Below are 17486 nucleotides of genomic sequence, written 5' to 3'. Positions count from 1 at the left end.
GAATGTTTAAAAAAATAGTGAAAGAATTGACAAAGTCAGTGACCCCTTATATTTTCTCAAACATCAGACTTCACACTACATAATGTATTTTTTTCCTCAAAAGGTGTTTACAAAAAAACTATTTACTTCTTATTTGTCAACTACCCTAGTGCTAAAATATGGCTGCCATTTGACACACCCTATGGCTGATTTCAATAAATAAATGTATTATTGAATACATTTTGTGTAGCACAAAAGCTGTGTAATTTGCCACAGCAGTGTATAGCTGTAGTTTATTGGCGCCACCTGCTGGTTTGTTCACCCAAAAATGAAAATTACCTCATGATTTACTCACCCTCAAGTCATCCTAGGTGTATATGACATTCTTCTTTCAGACGAATACAATCGGAGTTATATCTTTTTTTAAAAGTACTTTTAAATATATCCATATTTAAAACTTTATCAGAAGGCCTTTATTAAGCCCGCCAGAGCCGTGTGGAGCAGTTATATGATGGACAGATGCACTTTTATGGACTTCAAAAACAGAGCAACAATCACTGCCATTATAAAGTTTGGAAGAGCCTGGACTTTTTTAAATATAACTCCATTCGTCTGAAAGAAGAATGTCATATAGCCTATACACGATGACTTGAGGGTGAGTAAATCATGGGGTAATTTTAACTTTTGGTGAACTATCCCTTTAAGGTCCATTGATTTCAGCTTGTTTCTGTTGCGTCATTTTCAAAATAGTAAACATTTCTTTTTATTTCTTTTTTATTTAAAAAATATTACATAGGGTGATGAGCAATGTCCTTCTGATCCTGCTGACTCTGCAACAGAAAAACGAAAACATTTACCTTTAGCCTGATTCCACATATCTTGTCCTCATGAGAAAGTATTTTGTGGGCGTGGTTTAGAATGTAAATTAATAGCGGCTGGTAGGTGTGGCTTAGCGTGCAGGTGTTGAATTAAAGGGATAGTTCACCCAAAAATGAACTTGCTTTCTTCTGTTGAACACAAAAGAAGATATTTTGAAGATTATGGTATGGACCCCTTGACTTCCATGCGCACACTTTTAGGGGAAAATAAACTAGACTCCCATAGACTTCAATACAAAAACAACAGCCGGCAGGCGTGAATAACTTAAGAAATCACCAATATTAAACATGTCAAGTAATTATATGTCCAGCCTGCCTGCCATAGAGCGTGAAAGATACATCCACACACTTAATTTGGTCAAGTTAAAAACATGTCTTCATTCTCCCAGCGTCAAATTGGAGTAACGACTCCACCCAGTGGCCAGAGGACATTTACTCGTACCTCATCGAGTCACCAGGTAAACCAGTGAATGATTTTACTTCGTTTTTGTATCATGAAGTGCGGAATGGATGATGCTATCGGAAGCTCAGTCAGGCTAGTTGTAGGCTTTGGCTGGACAGAAAAGTGCACTCAGTAGGCTACTCTAAATATAAAGACATAGTATATACATTTAAAGATGTTTACTTGCAAAAACGAAGTAAAATCATTCACTTGTTATACCAATTTGACGCTGGGAGAATGAAGGGACATGTTTTTAAATTGACCAAATTAAGTTTGTGGATGTATCTCTCACGCTCTATGGGAAGTCTTATATTGAAGTCTATGGGAAGTCTAGTTTATTTTCCCCTAAAAAGGGGCGTTGACGAAATTGACAGTTAAGTTCCCGGATGTGCCGGTAGTCCGTATAGTAGGAAAAAAATACTATGGAAGTCAATGGGGTCCATAAACTTTTTTTTTTTTTTCCTGACATTCTTCAAAATATCTTTTGTGTTCAGCAGAAGAAAGAAACTCAGAGGTTTGGAAGAACTCGAGGGTGAGTATATGATGATAGAATTTTGACTTGAGTAAACTATCCTTTTAAGTGGATCTTTTGTGTATAGGTATAGGGGTGTGTTTGGGTGTGTAGTGTTTTTTTTACCTCAGCTCTGAGTGGGTGCATTAGGATTAGGCGCTGTTGCAGCTTGTGCTTCTTGTTGCTTGCACTTTTCACACACATGGATGCAGTGTCTGTGTAAATGAAACCATGAACAGACATTACAAACAAAATTGATTTCAGTTCCCTGCATGCAAAACAGCCATGACATGAGTAAATCACACATTATTATGATACTTGCCTATGTCCAGGTTTACGGCCACCAGGTCCAAATCCAGGAGGACCAAAGCCTTTTGGGAAGTCTGGTCCCAGTTTATTAATGGCCTTCTCTCTGCAGGCCCCAACATATGAGGCTTTGCCTACTGCATAACCCACAATACCCGCCACTGCAGAGGAAAGTGGATTGATGAGTTTGTATTCCAGCTGCCATTGTATCAATGATGATACAAAGCATGCATAATAATATGAGGTGGGAAATTACATTATTATTCGATAGGGACTTACAAAGCAGTTTAGGAAAATACCCAAATCGCTTGGACTGTTTCCAGACACCTATAAAAGCAGTAAATTACAAACTGGATTAGGCTGTTTTCAATTAATCCATTTAAAAAAACAAAACAGAATGCATTTTTTAATTCCACTGCGCTGCTTTTCCATTCTTTTTCTGTGTAAACATGTGCTAGACGCAAATGTTGTGCAAATGTTGTACATGACATAAAATCTCTGTTAAAAAAATGTAATTCCACTACTAAGCATCTGACGTTTTAACTGCAAAAACACGTTCTGTGTGAACTGTGAATGAACCCTAGTAGGCCATTTTACAATGGGGCTAAAGGCACACCTTGAGAAAGATTTGCTTTCCACTACTCCCATAGTGCAATGATTGCAGAAACAATATATATTTTTGTATTGAACATTTATGCAGCAACAGATTTTGTGTGAAGAAAAAAGTGGTTTATTTTGTTTAAAAAATCTTTTAAATGTATGAGGTGGCGAGGGGGGTAAAAGACTCACCAGCATAGGATAAAAGGCACACCTTATTTATATAAATACTTTAACCAAAATAATGTTTTTAATAAAGTTAATACGTGTTCAGAATAAAGCACTTTAGAAAAGTTTGCACTATTTCTGTTTATTTTCATAAATAAAATAATTCATTTTTGCTCAATAAATATACTATTAAAATATGTGAATATAAAAATATATTTTCAAAACACAATTATTTTTAAAAAGTTTAGATTCTGAAAACATTGAAGGAGATCCCACAATAATTTAATGTCGATTTATTTTGAGTAGTAACATTAAATCATATTTTATTATGATTAATATCATATTTTTAAATGATGTTTTCATTATAAATACCGGTATGTAATTATCTCTAAGGTGGATACCCAACTTAATATGTGATCTTTACCATCTGAATCTAACCATGTCATGTCAACAAATGGGAAAAGTCAGCTAACTATTTATTATCATGTTAATTATTGTGCCTTTTGCCCCAACAGCAGAGGCACCTTGTCCCCAGATACCATAATGTTACCTTCCGTTATAGATAAACTGTTGCTTTAAAGCTGCACTATGTAACTTTTCCGTCCGCCTATTCAAAACAAAAGCGTAGTTTGATGACGCCACGTTTGAACGCAGAATCTTGGAACATGTGGTCTTCCCCTCACAGCCAGTGGGAAAGAATCGGGATAGGACTCGGGCAGAAATCATTAGGGCTGTAATCTCCCAGTCGATTAGTCGATTATTGGTCGATACGTTCTGGCTCGACCAAAATTTTGATTGGTCGATTTCTTCCAGCGTTCATTTCATTAGTTTTTGCTGCGTTCATTTCATCTGTTTTGCTGCGCCGCGTTCATTTCATCAGGTGGAAAGCACTAATTGCTAATGGGGGTGTTTTCAGAGCACCCCTGTTTCACAGGTAACAGTCTGCCTTCAGAACACCCCCATTGTTTTCACTTCTTTTGGATTGGCCCAACCAACTGGCGAACAGAAGTCTCTCGCCGGTCCTTTGTTTTTCATTCCCCGCTGGCTCAAACGCACACCCATAGCGGTAAACTTGAGGAACGCCCATCAACATACACATGAGGGGAAGCGTCACAACACCACGCTTCAGTCGTGCCGCAAAAGTGGATCTGTACTGTCCGTTTTGCCGCGTTCATTTCATCAGTTTTGCCGCGCCGCGTTCATTTGATCAGGTGGAAAGCACTAATTGCTAATGGGGGTGTTTTCAGAGCAGCCCTGTTTCACAGGTAACAGTCTGCCTTCAGAACACCCCCTTGTTTCCACTTTTGGATTAGCCCAACCCACTGGAGAAGAGAGACAGATTGAAGAAGGCTAGTTTTCTGTAACTTATATTATTTATTTAATTGTGAGAGCGTTTTTTCTGCTCTTGATCTGGCTTGTTTAATAAATATTCCTTTTTTATTAAAGTGGACGTGCCTTTTGTGTTAAAGAGTAAAAGCTTTAAGTTAATAGTCTATTCGTGTCTCAGCCGCGAAGCTGAGCTCCTAACGTTTGAGCTGCACAGAGCGGCTGAAATTATACTGTCTGTCAGTTATTATAATACATATGACAAAAACAATTGTCTAAATTATGTTGCATATTCCTCAAAAGTTCTTGTGATGATATCGAGTTGACAATAGTACTATATTTTGGGAAATCATAGGCTATGATATTGCGCAGGTGCACTTGATGCGACGCTGTCAGAGCCGACAGACTCGTGTGTCAGACTCACTTCAGTCCAAAATAATCAGCTCAAAAACGATTTAATATACTGCAAATAGCCTACTAGTTTTATATGTTTATTTATAATTCATTTATGCAGACAACAAGGCTACCAAGTACTGCGCACAGTGCGCAGCTAATTAATTTAACCTTTTTTTTTCCTAACGTCATTTTTAGTCGATTTTTAGTCGAAAATTTCAGGACTTCAGTCGACCAAGATTTTCTTTGGTTGATTACAGCCCTAGAAATCATGTTCATGGATGTGATTATTAACGTTACTGTAGTCTGAAGCAGAGCAGGACCGAGTGTTGTGGAGCTGAGCAAGGCCGCTGGAGAGATTGTTAATAAGATAAACGCAACACACGCCTCACGAGCAGCAGGACTTTTATTATGACACAGTCGCCGCCACTTCCGCTTTTCCGGTCATGAGTATGAGGTAACGCAGCTCTGTTTATTATATTAAACACATCTGAGTGTGTTGAAAATGATGTTATGACGTTACTCTGTGCGTTGACACTTGTTCACACTGCAGTGAGAGTAAAGCGTTTCTGCAAAATAAAACTGGAAACCGAGGGTAACGCAGATATGACAATTGACAGGCGACTCCCTCACACGCCCTGCTTCCTTGGTTAAAATAGCAATTTTCTCACGATTTACAAATAGTTGGAAACATTTGGGATATTGTAAGTACTCAACTGAACAAAATATATAACACTGGCCTAGTGGTTTTTGGATATTTTACTGAAAAGTTTTTACATAGTGCACCTTTAATTAGCTTTTACAAAGGTGAAAATCATTATAAAGACCTTTGTCTCAAAATATATTCAATCATTTTACCGATTCTCATTTGCTACTTAAACCATTTTAAAAAACAATAAATATTAGAAAAAATTAGCATAGAATCAACTTTGCGCTGCTGCCCGCAATCGTGAATTTCCACATGCAAAGTGAAAAATAAAATCGAGTTGCCTTTTAACCCATGGAGCCTTAAAGGGATAGTTCACCCAAAAATGAAAATTAGCCCATAATTTACTCACCCTCAAGTCATCCTAGGTGTATATGACATTCTTCTTTCAGACGAATGCAATCTGAGTAATATTACAAAAGTCCAGACTAATCGTAGCATTAGAATTTTATTAATAGTTGCTCTGTTTTTGAAGTCCATGAAAAGTGCATCTGTCCGTCGAATAACTGCTCCACGCGGCTCTGAGGCGTTAATAAAGGCCTTCTGAAGCGAATTGATGCGTTTGTGTAAGAGAAATATCCATATTTAAAACTTTATCAGGTAAACTTTCGGCCGACCGCCTTCTGTGGAAAAGTGTTGAATGTTGAAAGTGAAACTCAAGATGCGTACGCAGGGTTGCCAACTTTCACGCATTTGGCGTGACACTCACGCTTTCAGGCTCTGTCTCACGCTCTCACGCTGCCCAACTTAATCTCACGCCAAACTGCCAAACCTGCTTTTGATATTAAACAAAGTCTAAGCTTTTAGATTTGTTTAAGTTTTAATGCGAAATTCAAACAATAAATAGCGTTTTGGCGCTAATATGGCATAACAGTTAAAGCCAGAGTGTTGAAAAACGGAGCGACATGCTCTCTCATCTCGCGGGTGCGCGCGCGGTCACGTGCTCCACGGAGCTCTCAATACTTCTAGCGCTGTGTCAATGCATTTGAATGGCTTGATACACAACATCTCCACTTCAGGTGTTTGCAGCAAGTTTTGGTAAACAGTACAGCATAGTGTGCATTGATTATTACGTCAACCATACAGGATCGTTTTATTATAGAGAGTGATGGAGATGCAACATTGTTAACATTAATGTTAATGTTTTTCCTGTATTTAGCCCTCATACACTCATACACATTGATGGTCAAATGTGACCATACACCTTAACTATTTTTCAATTGAATAAATGTTCTATATTTTAGTTCAAAATATTAATTGAATATTTTGAGATATTTTGGTACTAAATACTATCTGTGCAATAATTATGGTCCTGACCACTTAAAATATTTTTCTTCTAATATTTTTCTTATTTATATTACAATTAGTATTAAGGTTGATTTAGAGAATTCTTATTCAAAGAGGCAAATTAGAGTTATTTTGTGGCTTGAAAAAGAATAATTTCCATTTGTAATGCCATTACCCACTGGTGCCTTTATGGCTCTTTAATCAATATACATGTATCTAATCTAGTTGCTCAAAAAAGTATTGCAGTTTTGCATTTTAATAAATATTTTGATATGATTTTGATAACACTAGATTTCTTTAAATGGGAAATTTTAAAATGTTAATAACGTACATATCCTTATTTCCTTATATGTACAGCAGGCTATGAATTGATACTGAAATCGATATACGATATAATCTTATATGTACAGCAGGCTATGAATTGATACTGAAATCGATATAATCGTACGGTAATTGGTTAAGTGCACTTTTTATGGACTTCAAAAACAGAGCAACTATAAATCCAATTCTAATGTTTGGATTAGTCTGGACTTTTGTAATCTAACTCCGATTTTATTCGTCTGAAAGAAGAATGTCATATACACCTAGGATGACTTGAGGGTGAGTAAATTATGGGCTAATTTTCATTTTTGGGTGAACTATCCCTTTAAGCCTCGTTGTACCATATAAGTGTTTCATTCATAAAGCATGTCTGACAGACTATTGATACAAGTGTTTTTTTAGAACCGTTGCCCCTGCTCTATGGCTAAAATTCAACAGCTTTGTGTAATGAATGCTTTTTCTCATTATGTAGACTGAATCTTACCGCTGTATATGAGGCCACCAGTCACAGCCATGCTCCCGGTAGAGAGCGGAAGGGCTGTGGAGAAATTAACAGGTCAGAGGTTAAGCTACACATTACCATTCCAAATTGTTCCAAAACCCGTTTTACGAAAGGATTCCCGCTCTTAATACAAAGGGGCTGGTTGGATAGAATGGTGCTTTTAGAAGTACACTGACGATAGAGAAGGAGACGATATTGATCAATGTCTTACATTTTTACCTTCAAATGAATATTTGGTTATATTGAACAACTGGGTCACAGATCACTGTCAGCGGCAAACAACTGGCAGACTAAACTCGAGGCTTATGTTTCCCCCAACACAAACAGTGCTAGGGTTAAACCGAATTCCAGCCATGTCAAAATAAAAGCACTGGATAATAAACGCCGCACTGTTTTACTCCATTAGCCCTTTTTTGAACAAGCATTCTTGAATATACATGTACACACCTGTCAAGTCCCTTTTTACCAAAGCAAACAACCTGTGAAGTTCGTTCAGAGGGGAACCGCTTTTTTAAAAAACACATTTTTAAAGTATAATGCAACCCATCACCTAAGACATCATACAAATGGTCTAACTGAACTGAACCAAAACATCACCCAACTTAAGTTCACAACTCATTTACTCACTCTCGCCCTTTCTTTGTTCTGTTTCGTTTCCCACAATGGTAACCAAAACTGTTAGCTACCAAAATTCTTCAAAATATCTTCTTATGTGTTTCACATGAAAAAAAGAAAGTCATACAAGTTTGAAGCAACATGACTGTTAATGATGATGGCATTTTCACTTTTGGGTGAGCGATCACTTATGTAGTTAGGAATAGTAAATGAGTACATTCTTTACCTCGATACCAGAAGCTCTCGGACTGACATTCCTTCCATATCTGCTTCATATCTTCCCTGGGGAAGCGTTGGTCTGCGATGGGGCATTGGTATTGCTGTAACAGGTCAGAAAAAAGTAGGCCTGAATTTTCTTCTTTCAATTAACTTTAGCATGGCATGTGCTACCTAAATGTATGAAGTTGGCTCAACAAAACATTCTGTTGAAATGTAATAGTTGTATCCTTTATTATGTGAGATGAATAAACAAACAAGAAGCTTTAGTATAATTGATACTCATTCACTGAATCAACTAGACTCACTCCATAACAGCCTTATCAGCCGATATCAACTAACTGTCTAACATAACTACACATTAAACATTCACATGCTTGTCCCTTTACTGAAAAACAGCATGCTATCCTGCCCAGTTATGTCAACAAAAGTTCCCAACACAAATGGATTAGAAATGTTTAATTAGGTGGATTTTTTCTTCTTCAGGAAGTCACGCCCATAGTGTTCATCACATGGTTCTTTCAAACCAGGTGGCTGCTTTTAAAGGATATTCTGTAGATTACATTATTTGAGAACATTTCTAAATGCATCTAAAATCTACAAAACGTGCGGCCTCTGTGTAAACATGGTGACCACACAGCAGATGTAGGTCTGGTATCATAAAGTGCAGTGAACACCTGGTTACTATCAGTCTACACACTATCAACCACATGAACATTGATCTGAACTAACATTCGAATGCTGTATTTAACACTGACACAAATGAACACTGCTCTCCATGAACAGCCACATTAATGCTAAATATCTTTCCATTCAATGTTAAAAGACACTACATGAATGTTTAGCTGCAGTCTTTCTGAAAGATAAACAAACCTCTCAACACTCTCTTACCTTCCACCCAGACTGGCCGGGTTTTGCGTCCACCGGTCCTTCTGTGGTGGTCATGTCTTTTTCACTCATGTCTTCTTCTCTTGTCCCTTTGTCTGTTCTGTTTCTACTACTATGTCTTTTTGCTGTGTTTCTTTTTGCTTAAGTGAGCTCTTCCGCCCCCTTCCTTAATTTTTGTACATGCTCCTCCCTTTGGGGGCAGTGCTATGATTACTTGTAGTACAGAGGGCCTCTTTGAACATTGTGGTTTCAACGCAAATGCAACGTCATGGTTGCCCTGCAAATTACATGCACATGTACGCTGATATTTGAATTTGTACAATCACTAAATTTAGTGTTGTGTACATTTGAAATATGAATAAAATATATGACCCTAATGATTTGAACACATGTTTAAAAGACCTTGCCGGTGTTTTACCAATGTCAAATGTCCCCTTTCAATGTCATTTGAGTTTTTTGAAGTGTGCCGATTTCCTGTTTTGACTCATACTCGTGTCAGCAAGCTCACCTCTGTCCAACCTTCTACTCTGATAAATCTTTATCACACAATTTCACCCTAGATAGACGCACCCTTAGCTACATTCACACTTCTACAAATCACTATCTGAAATCACTATCAGAAACTTGGAAAAATAATGGTTATATATACTTGCACTGCTCCAAATTAATCTTTTAAACTTCAGCAGTCGAAGACCAATCCAAGGAAGACATTTTGAAGACACTTGTTATTTTCAGCAAAAAGAAAAGGTCATAAAGCAGAAGAGAAGAGAGAGGCAACACAACTGCCAGAGAAATAACAGCACATCAACTCTGATTTTTAATAGCGTTCATGCTGTACTTGAATCTACAGGGCAAAGAGAAAAGATTAATTCTGAGGACTTTGAATAATGAGACATATTATTGTCTAATAAAAACATGTCAATTTTATTAGACAAATATAAAAAATCACAGTTTTCATATGTTGATGGACGATGAGTGATTATTTTCACACACTCTAAAAAATACTGGGTGAGTAATAGGGTTGTTTTAACCCAGCAGTTGGGTTAAATGTTTGCCCAACCTGCTGGGTCGTTTTATTTAACTCAATTATTGTTTAAAAATTACAGTATTGCTTGCTTAAAATAAAACCAAAGTAGTATGTCGGAAATCAACATTTAGTAATATGTTTAATAAATGAACATTGATGAATAATAATTACACAACAAACATTTATTAAATTTCTTATTAATAAATGTTCCCCTTTTGATTATTATGGCAATAGTTGGGTTAAATAAAACTGCCCAGCATGTTAACCCATTTAACCCAATAGCTGGGTTTGTCCATTTTCAACCCAAGTTGGGTTGTTTTTAACCCAGGAGTTTTTAGAGTGCAGGTGCTTTATGATTGTGAATCCATCTTTGTTAAAAAACAAACAAAAAAAAGTCCTTGGCAAAGCATAGGCCTACTATGTCTTCTGTTTAAATAAAAAATGACACATTTTAAACTTTTTGTCTACTACATTAAAATTATAGCCTATAAAAGTGGTGAGTGAGAAACCAGTTGTATAGATAATAGAAGCCCTACCACATGTTCTCAAGACCTTGATTTCATAATCATTCCTATCTCTTAACATCTCTAGAAGCGACATTTCTGTACAACATCAGTGTGAAAATTTGCTTTCAGTAACTGGAAGTAACAAAACAAACACTAAGAAAATTGTGGTAACCACACTTGACATACATTGAATATCAAAGTGATCCTATTAACTAAAAAGAAAGTCCCGCTCCAAACTAGAATGTCAACCAATTAGATTTATCTATTGTGTTCCTCCCGACGGAAAACTTTAATAAAAGGTTAAATATTTATTATACCTGAGGAGAATCATGAGCTTGGTAGTTATTTGAACAACGTGAACGTGATATCGGCTACTGGAAACAAATCTCAGAGACGGGTAGCAAAAATAGGCTAGAAGCTATAGCATCAACTGTCCTGTTACCAACATTGTTTAAAATATTTTATTTTGTGTTCAACGGAAGAAAGGAACTAATTGGAACAACATGAGGGTGAGAAGATGACACTTTTCCTTTTTGGGTGAACTATCCCTTTAACAGGACGTTCGCTAAGTCACGTGACTGACTCAAAGACCCAAAGTTTATACATTTACTCTATGTTTTATTTTTCACTGTGAACCCTGTTAAACAATAGGACATTAATATCTTAGTTTTGTAATCATTGTGCCCCTCCCCATGGATATCTTCTGTAAAATAAGCAAGATAAGTGCGCTTCGAGGTGAATCATTTAGTACATGAATGTAGGCCTACTACTGATAACAATCAACACACATTAAATAATCAACACATTAAAGTCAAACCTGAAAATTACCCGCAAAAATAAGCGACTAATATATAGACAATATCATTATAGTAGAAAGAGTACTGTAGGCCTACTGGATCTGTTAACCAACAGTTCGCTGAGTACGGACGTTTTTTGATACCCTAAACTTTGAACGCAGGGTAATTGATAGTCACGTGATCTTATAATTCACGTGACAATCAATTACTCTGCGTTCAAAGATCAGGGTATCAAAACGTCCGTACTTACAACAAGTTAAATTACAGTAGAAAGCCTAATTACAATAGAATGTGGAAATTAATTTAATCTAGCTACCTGAAATGTCAGTTTCAATATATAGATAAAAATCATGCCTTTACTATAAGTTCTCATCAAACGATCAAGGATCTTTATTCTTTTATTAACTTTATGGAGTGCCCTGTTATGATGCAGGGCTTCAAAAATTTAGATATGTCTCATTGTGTTCCTCCCCACGGAAATCTTTAGTAAAAGGCGAAAGATTTATGCGATTTGAGGTGAAACATGAGAATAATATATACATGAAATTAACGTGTTACCGGCTTCCGGAAACAAGAATCTCAGAGACGGTGACAAGTCACGTGACTAATGTTACTTGACTCGTCCATTAACCTGCGTTTCACTGTAACGTATCGACGCCCTACTTTTGAGTTGAGTTGTAGCCTAGCCCTAGGCTATGCTAAAACTGTTAGGAAACCTCCACGAAAAGTGAAGCCTTAAATTAGTACTCATTCCCCCGGTTTCACAGACAATGCTTAAGCTAATCCTAGACTAAAATGCATGTTTGAGCTGTTTTAACTGAAAGAATCTTGCACTGACAAATCTTAAAATATGTCAGTGGCATTGTTTTATCTCAAGATGCACACCAGTAATGTTTTTTTCTTGGGCACGTTTATAAAAGTTACTTAAATGTCCTAATTGAACTAAGGCCTAATCCTGGCTTAAGCCCTGTCTGTGAAACCGGGCCATTGTGTTCCTCTCCATGGAAAAAGATTTACACGATGTGAGATACATGAAAAGTGACAAAGTTACATAAACTTGCTGCCTCCTACTGGTGTTGCAATATTCAGGGTCTTGATTGCAGTATACCTTTAATATATATTTTACATCAATTGGATAAAACATTGTTTGGCCCAGGATAATTCTATATGGTTTTACCTATTTTTTTTTTTTTTTACAGTCTATGGGTTTCACAGACAAGGTTTAAACATAATCCCAGACTAAAATGCATGTTTGTACTGAAACACATTAAAATATGTCACGATGTACAATGTTTTGTCTCAAGATGCACACCAGGCACGTTTATAAATGCTATTTATGTCTTAATAATTGAACTAAGGCTTTATCCTGGCCTGCCTTAAACTAAGCCTGTGAAACCCATAATTTTGGAAATTGCGCATAATTAATGTCCACACTCATGCATACTGTGGAATAACCAACATGTGTTAAGAACAAGACTGTATTTTAAAAAGGAGAATGGTTTGATAAGGGAATTATTTTTGTTTCAGATTTTCTAAATAGTATGAGATTGTCTTCATATATAGAGCATCTCATAAAGCGTCTCATCTGAATTGTGAAAACCTTGAGAAAACACATAACTCAATTGTTGGACAAAACTTTTTATAGGAAGTATTAATATTTTGGATAAGAAATGTAACAATTTTCCTGTTAGAAAGTGTCTCAATCAAGATTCTCTTTGTAAGCGCTTGTGAAATGGAAACAAATATTTTCTACTGCCTTGATTGATATGGTCATAAGATAAAAGATAGATTTCAAAATATTGCATAGATATTATTTTTGCAGTGCTTTTCTTAATACTTTTAACCCTCTGGTGCTCTTCGGTCATTTCTGACCGGAAAATTTTCTGTTTTGAAATGTTAAAAATCACTGCTTCATCGGAATGATATGAAACTTGGTGGCTTTTCTAGCATTAGGTATGTAAACACACATAAAAAATTGGGGTCATGATTCGAGCATGCTAATTGGTGGTAAAAAAAAAAGTAGCGTTCATTGTCTTCGGTCATAAATGACCGACCATAGGAAATTAATGGGAAACCAGCAAAATCACAAAAATTCACTGAATATTTGAGTGTAAAATCTACAAATCGGCCACAATGCTGAAAAAAAGTACACAGCAGTAAAGGGGCGACACTCTAAAACATCAACAGTGTGATATTGACACATCCACTCACACACACACGCACACTTATACACACACACACACCTATGAAAAACTGAGCCTATGAACCACATTTTGAAATTTTTGAAATCACAGCTTATTCTGAAAAATATGAAACGTGGTGACTTTTCTAGCACTATGTATGTTAACACACAAAAAAATTGAGGGCATGATTTGAGCATGCTAAGTGGTCGTAAAGAAAAATAGTCCCACTTGTGCTCTTCGGTCAAAAATGACCCCCATAGGGAATGAATGGGAAATCTGCAAAAACACAAAAATTCACAGTATTTATGTGTGTACAATCTACAAATCGGCCACAATGCTGAAAAAAGTACACAGCAGTAAAGGGGTGACACTAAAACATCGAGAGTGTGATATTGACACATCCACTCACACACACACACAGACACACACACACACACCTATGAAAAACTGAACCCATGAACCACATTTGGAATTTTTAAAAATCACAGCTTCATCAGAATGATATGAAACTTGGAGACTTTTTTAGCATTCGGCATGTAAACACACAAATAAATTGAGGGCATGATTTGAGCATGCTAAGTGGTTGTAAAATAAATGCTCCCACTTGTACTCTTCGGTCAAAAATGACACCATAGGAAATGAATGGGAAATCTGCAAAAACACAAATTCACAGAAATAAAATCTATATTTCTAACATAAAAAAATATCTAAAATTTTATAATAAATAGTCTTTGAGAGTTTTTAAATATATATTCAAATCCATAAAAAAAATCATTAAATGTGTTCAAAACAAAAGGGAATTCTCCATAGAGACCTCTAGTGGTTACACCCAAACCATAAAATCATCTCAAAATACAAAATTAAAAAGAAAAAATTATATTGTAAGAAAAATGAATTGCATTGTTTTTTACTGAGGTGGAGGAAGTTTAATTTTTAGGTGTCCGGTCACTTAAGACCGGGAAGACAACCAATGCAACCCCTAAACGAAGAGCACCAGAGGGTTAAAGAAGACATCTCACAATGCTCTTTGCACCTTAAGCCTGAAACTCACACACATTTATTTTGTGACTCTAACCATTCTAAAGACTTTTGGAATTGGATATCTATGAAGATTTTTTTTTTATATTTTGCAAATGAGTTGCAATAGATGACTCTATGATCGTCTTCATGGACTGTTATACTGGTTCTCATTCAACTGACAACATGTTAGAGTTAATCATTCTCCATGGGAAGTTTCATTTACAGCTATATGCAATGGTAATGTCTATTAAGCCATCTTTTGGTTTTTTGGCAAAGATTTAAAAATATATCATTAATTGAATGCAATTTCAAGAAATAAGATATGTATTAAAAACATCCCTTATTCTAAAACAAGTTATTTGCAGAATGTAACACTTTACCTTGCACTGTAAAAAAATCCCCGTAAAATGTGTGGTTCAAACACAGCAGCTGTGGTTGCCAGAAATTTACTGTAAGAAATACAGTAGCAACATTTTAGGTTTTACAGATTCAAGTTGAATTTATAGTAAATAACTGCATCTTGTTAATTATAATATTGTTAAATGATCAGTCTATTAAAATATTAATATCTATTAAATTTTTTTGTAATATATTGACAACCACCAGCCACAGTGGTGATGAGGATCACATGATGACATATACAGTATATACATACACATTAATAGAAGGTGCACAGTGTAATTCGCACAAACACTTACTAAACACCATCACGGTAACACACATTCAATTTTTAAAATGCAATAAACATTAATTTAACAACATGATATGTAACATAAAACCCTAATAACTGATTAGAAAAAACTAAGACAAACTAAGAAGAAACATAATACATCAATATACATCGAATTCTGGGAATGTCAACTTTTACACAATTACACAACGACTTGTTCTTTTTTACTTCCAAAAACTGTAAATTTTACTGTAAAATGACATTAAATGTAAGGTTAGATCTATTACAGTTATTCACCGTATATAGTACAGAAACCTTTTACTGGTTTTTAACCGTAGCATGTTTACAGTATCCCCCACTGTTGGTTGTTAAATTGAAATGTAAAAAACAAACAAAAAAACAAAAACTTTTTTGTATTAGGAACAATTAAGCATTACAAATAAGGAACGATACAGTCAAATAAGAAAAATACAGTTAGTTAGTTAGTTAGATAGATAGATAACAAGATAGATAGCACCAATAGGGAGAACAAGAACAACAGCTAGAATAATGAGAAGAAAAATTGCATTAATAATACAAGCTAAGATAACGGAATAAACAAAGAAAACAAAATACAAGTAAAATAGCTGAGCAAGCATGTTAAGACAAGAAGATGAAGCGCTTGAAGGTATTGGTGAACTTTTATTAATGGCTTTAGAAAATAGACATTTATGAATATTACATTTCACTAGGAGAGGTAATAGATTTATGGTAAAATTATTTTATAATTAAGTATATTATTAAGTTTTTCCTCTGTATTAACAAAACCAAATAGAACATCTTTCCAAAATAAAGAAAAATGAGAATACACAAAAATCAATAATATAGGCCTACCGGCTAAATTTGCTATAGTTACAGGCCCAAAACAAATGTACGGATATCTTGTGCATTACAGAAATCACATTTTATGTCAATGTCAGGTTTAAACTTTTTTAGATAACTTTTCACTGGATTGAATCTGTGGAAAAACCCATCAGTTCCTGAAAGAAGGTATGCCAAGCACGTCACTTTCAAAACATCCTGCAACATAATACAGGAAACTGCCAAAAGGGGAATAAAACTAATTATCTTTTTAAATTAAAAACAGTTGGACCCGACAGTCATCCTCACATTTACAACTCAAAGAACCAGTGGCTCATGGACATTAACATGCAGCCAGGATTGAGGTTTCCTTTTAGAAATGTGTGGATGACATGGAATAATCACACCAGTGCTCTGCTGTATCCTTACCTTACCAATTATCTGAATGCCTGGAAAACAAAGTCTTTTGAATTTAGTATTTTTTCATGTCATTACATTGTTTTAGAGCATAAGAAACTGCTAATTTATTCATATGTTATGCTATGTCATCGTAAGTGGACGCTGAATGGGAAAAATAAAATGACAATGGGATTTTTTTCATTCACCTATCAATTTCAGGTTTTTGAAAAACCTGAAAACCAAACTTTGTTTAAAGATGATTCTCAACTATTTTATGAAGGATATAACGGAATGAATTGATATACCATGTTGCTTTATGCAATATGTGGGTAAAATGGACATACGTGGATTTTCCCATTCAATGCAATGTATCTATACATTTGCATATGAATGTGTTCTTAGAGCAACATGTAATGAAAGAAGTGTGATAATGGGAGTAATAGTTGGCAACATTTTCATAATAATATCTATTGTGTAGGAATATTGATATGTAATTTCTTTCCCTATTCACTTGTGTCTCCTAAAATGCCTGCTGTCCTCTACAGTGGACATGTATGAAATCAATGCCTTGTTTCATAACAGAAAGTCTTATTTTCATTAGAAACCCCATAACATCTTCCTGACATGTTGATTTATGACAAAAAAATTGAAAATTATAGTCAGATTTAAATGATAATTACTAAATATCATATTTCCATAGAAGTGCTAAATTTGATCATTCAGTCAAGAGAAGTTTTTGTCCTGGTGAAACCTCAAAACAAATGGTGTCTCTGAAAAGCCCTGAATGTGCTCTTTACAGGACATCCAGACTTTAAACGGTGACATGAATGCTGTCAGAGATATTCACTCAAATATAATGTCCTCATGTGGACAGTGACACCCAGGAGCGTATAATCATTAAGGCAAACT

General features: G+C 35.5%; 1 protein-coding gene across 1 annotated transcript; it reads right to left on the bottom strand.

Annotated features, from left to right (window-relative positions):
* Positions 1 to 28: 28 nt before the first annotated feature.
* Positions 29 to 9272, bottom strand: ociad2 (OCIA domain containing 2). Its single transcript, XM_079830588.1, has 7 exons — positions 9139 to 9272; positions 8258 to 8351; positions 7399 to 7452; positions 2396 to 2443; positions 2133 to 2277; positions 1937 to 2025; positions 29 to 809 (listed from the first exon to the last, which is right to left on the bottom strand). Exons 1-6 carry the CDS (start codon positions 9205 to 9207, stop codon positions 1938 to 1940), a joined length of 498 nt encoding a protein of 165 aa, XP_079686714.1. The 5' UTR covers positions 9208 to 9272; the 3' UTR covers positions 29 to 809; position 1937.
* Between the last annotated feature and the right edge of the window lie 8214 nt (positions 9273 to 17486).

The sequence above is a fragment of the Gobio gobio genome (genome assembly GCF_949357685.1).
Source record: "Gobio gobio genome assembly, chromosome: 12".
Classification (NCBI taxonomy): Eukaryota; Metazoa; Chordata; class Actinopteri; order Cypriniformes; family Gobionidae; genus Gobio; species Gobio gobio.
The sequence above is the reverse complement of the archived record's forward strand: the minus strand, read 5'-3'. Positions and strand labels throughout refer to the sequence as shown.

What these genes read in the sequence shown, in the direction of transcription:
- ociad2 (XM_079830588.1), bottom strand. Translation starts at nt 9,207, where the DNA reads ATGAGTGAAAAAGACATGACCACCACAGAAGGACCGGTGGACGCAAAA. An exon ending in CCGGCCAGTCTGGGTGGAAG is followed by an intron (nt 8,352 to 9,138) that starts GTAAGAGAGTGT and finishes GACCTGTTACAG; the next exon opens with CAATACCAATGCCCCATCGC. An exon ending in TGGTGGCCTCATATACAGCG is followed by an intron (nt 2,444 to 7,398) that starts GTAAGATTCAGT and finishes CTGCTTTTATAG; the next exon opens with GTGTCTGGAAACAGTCCAAG.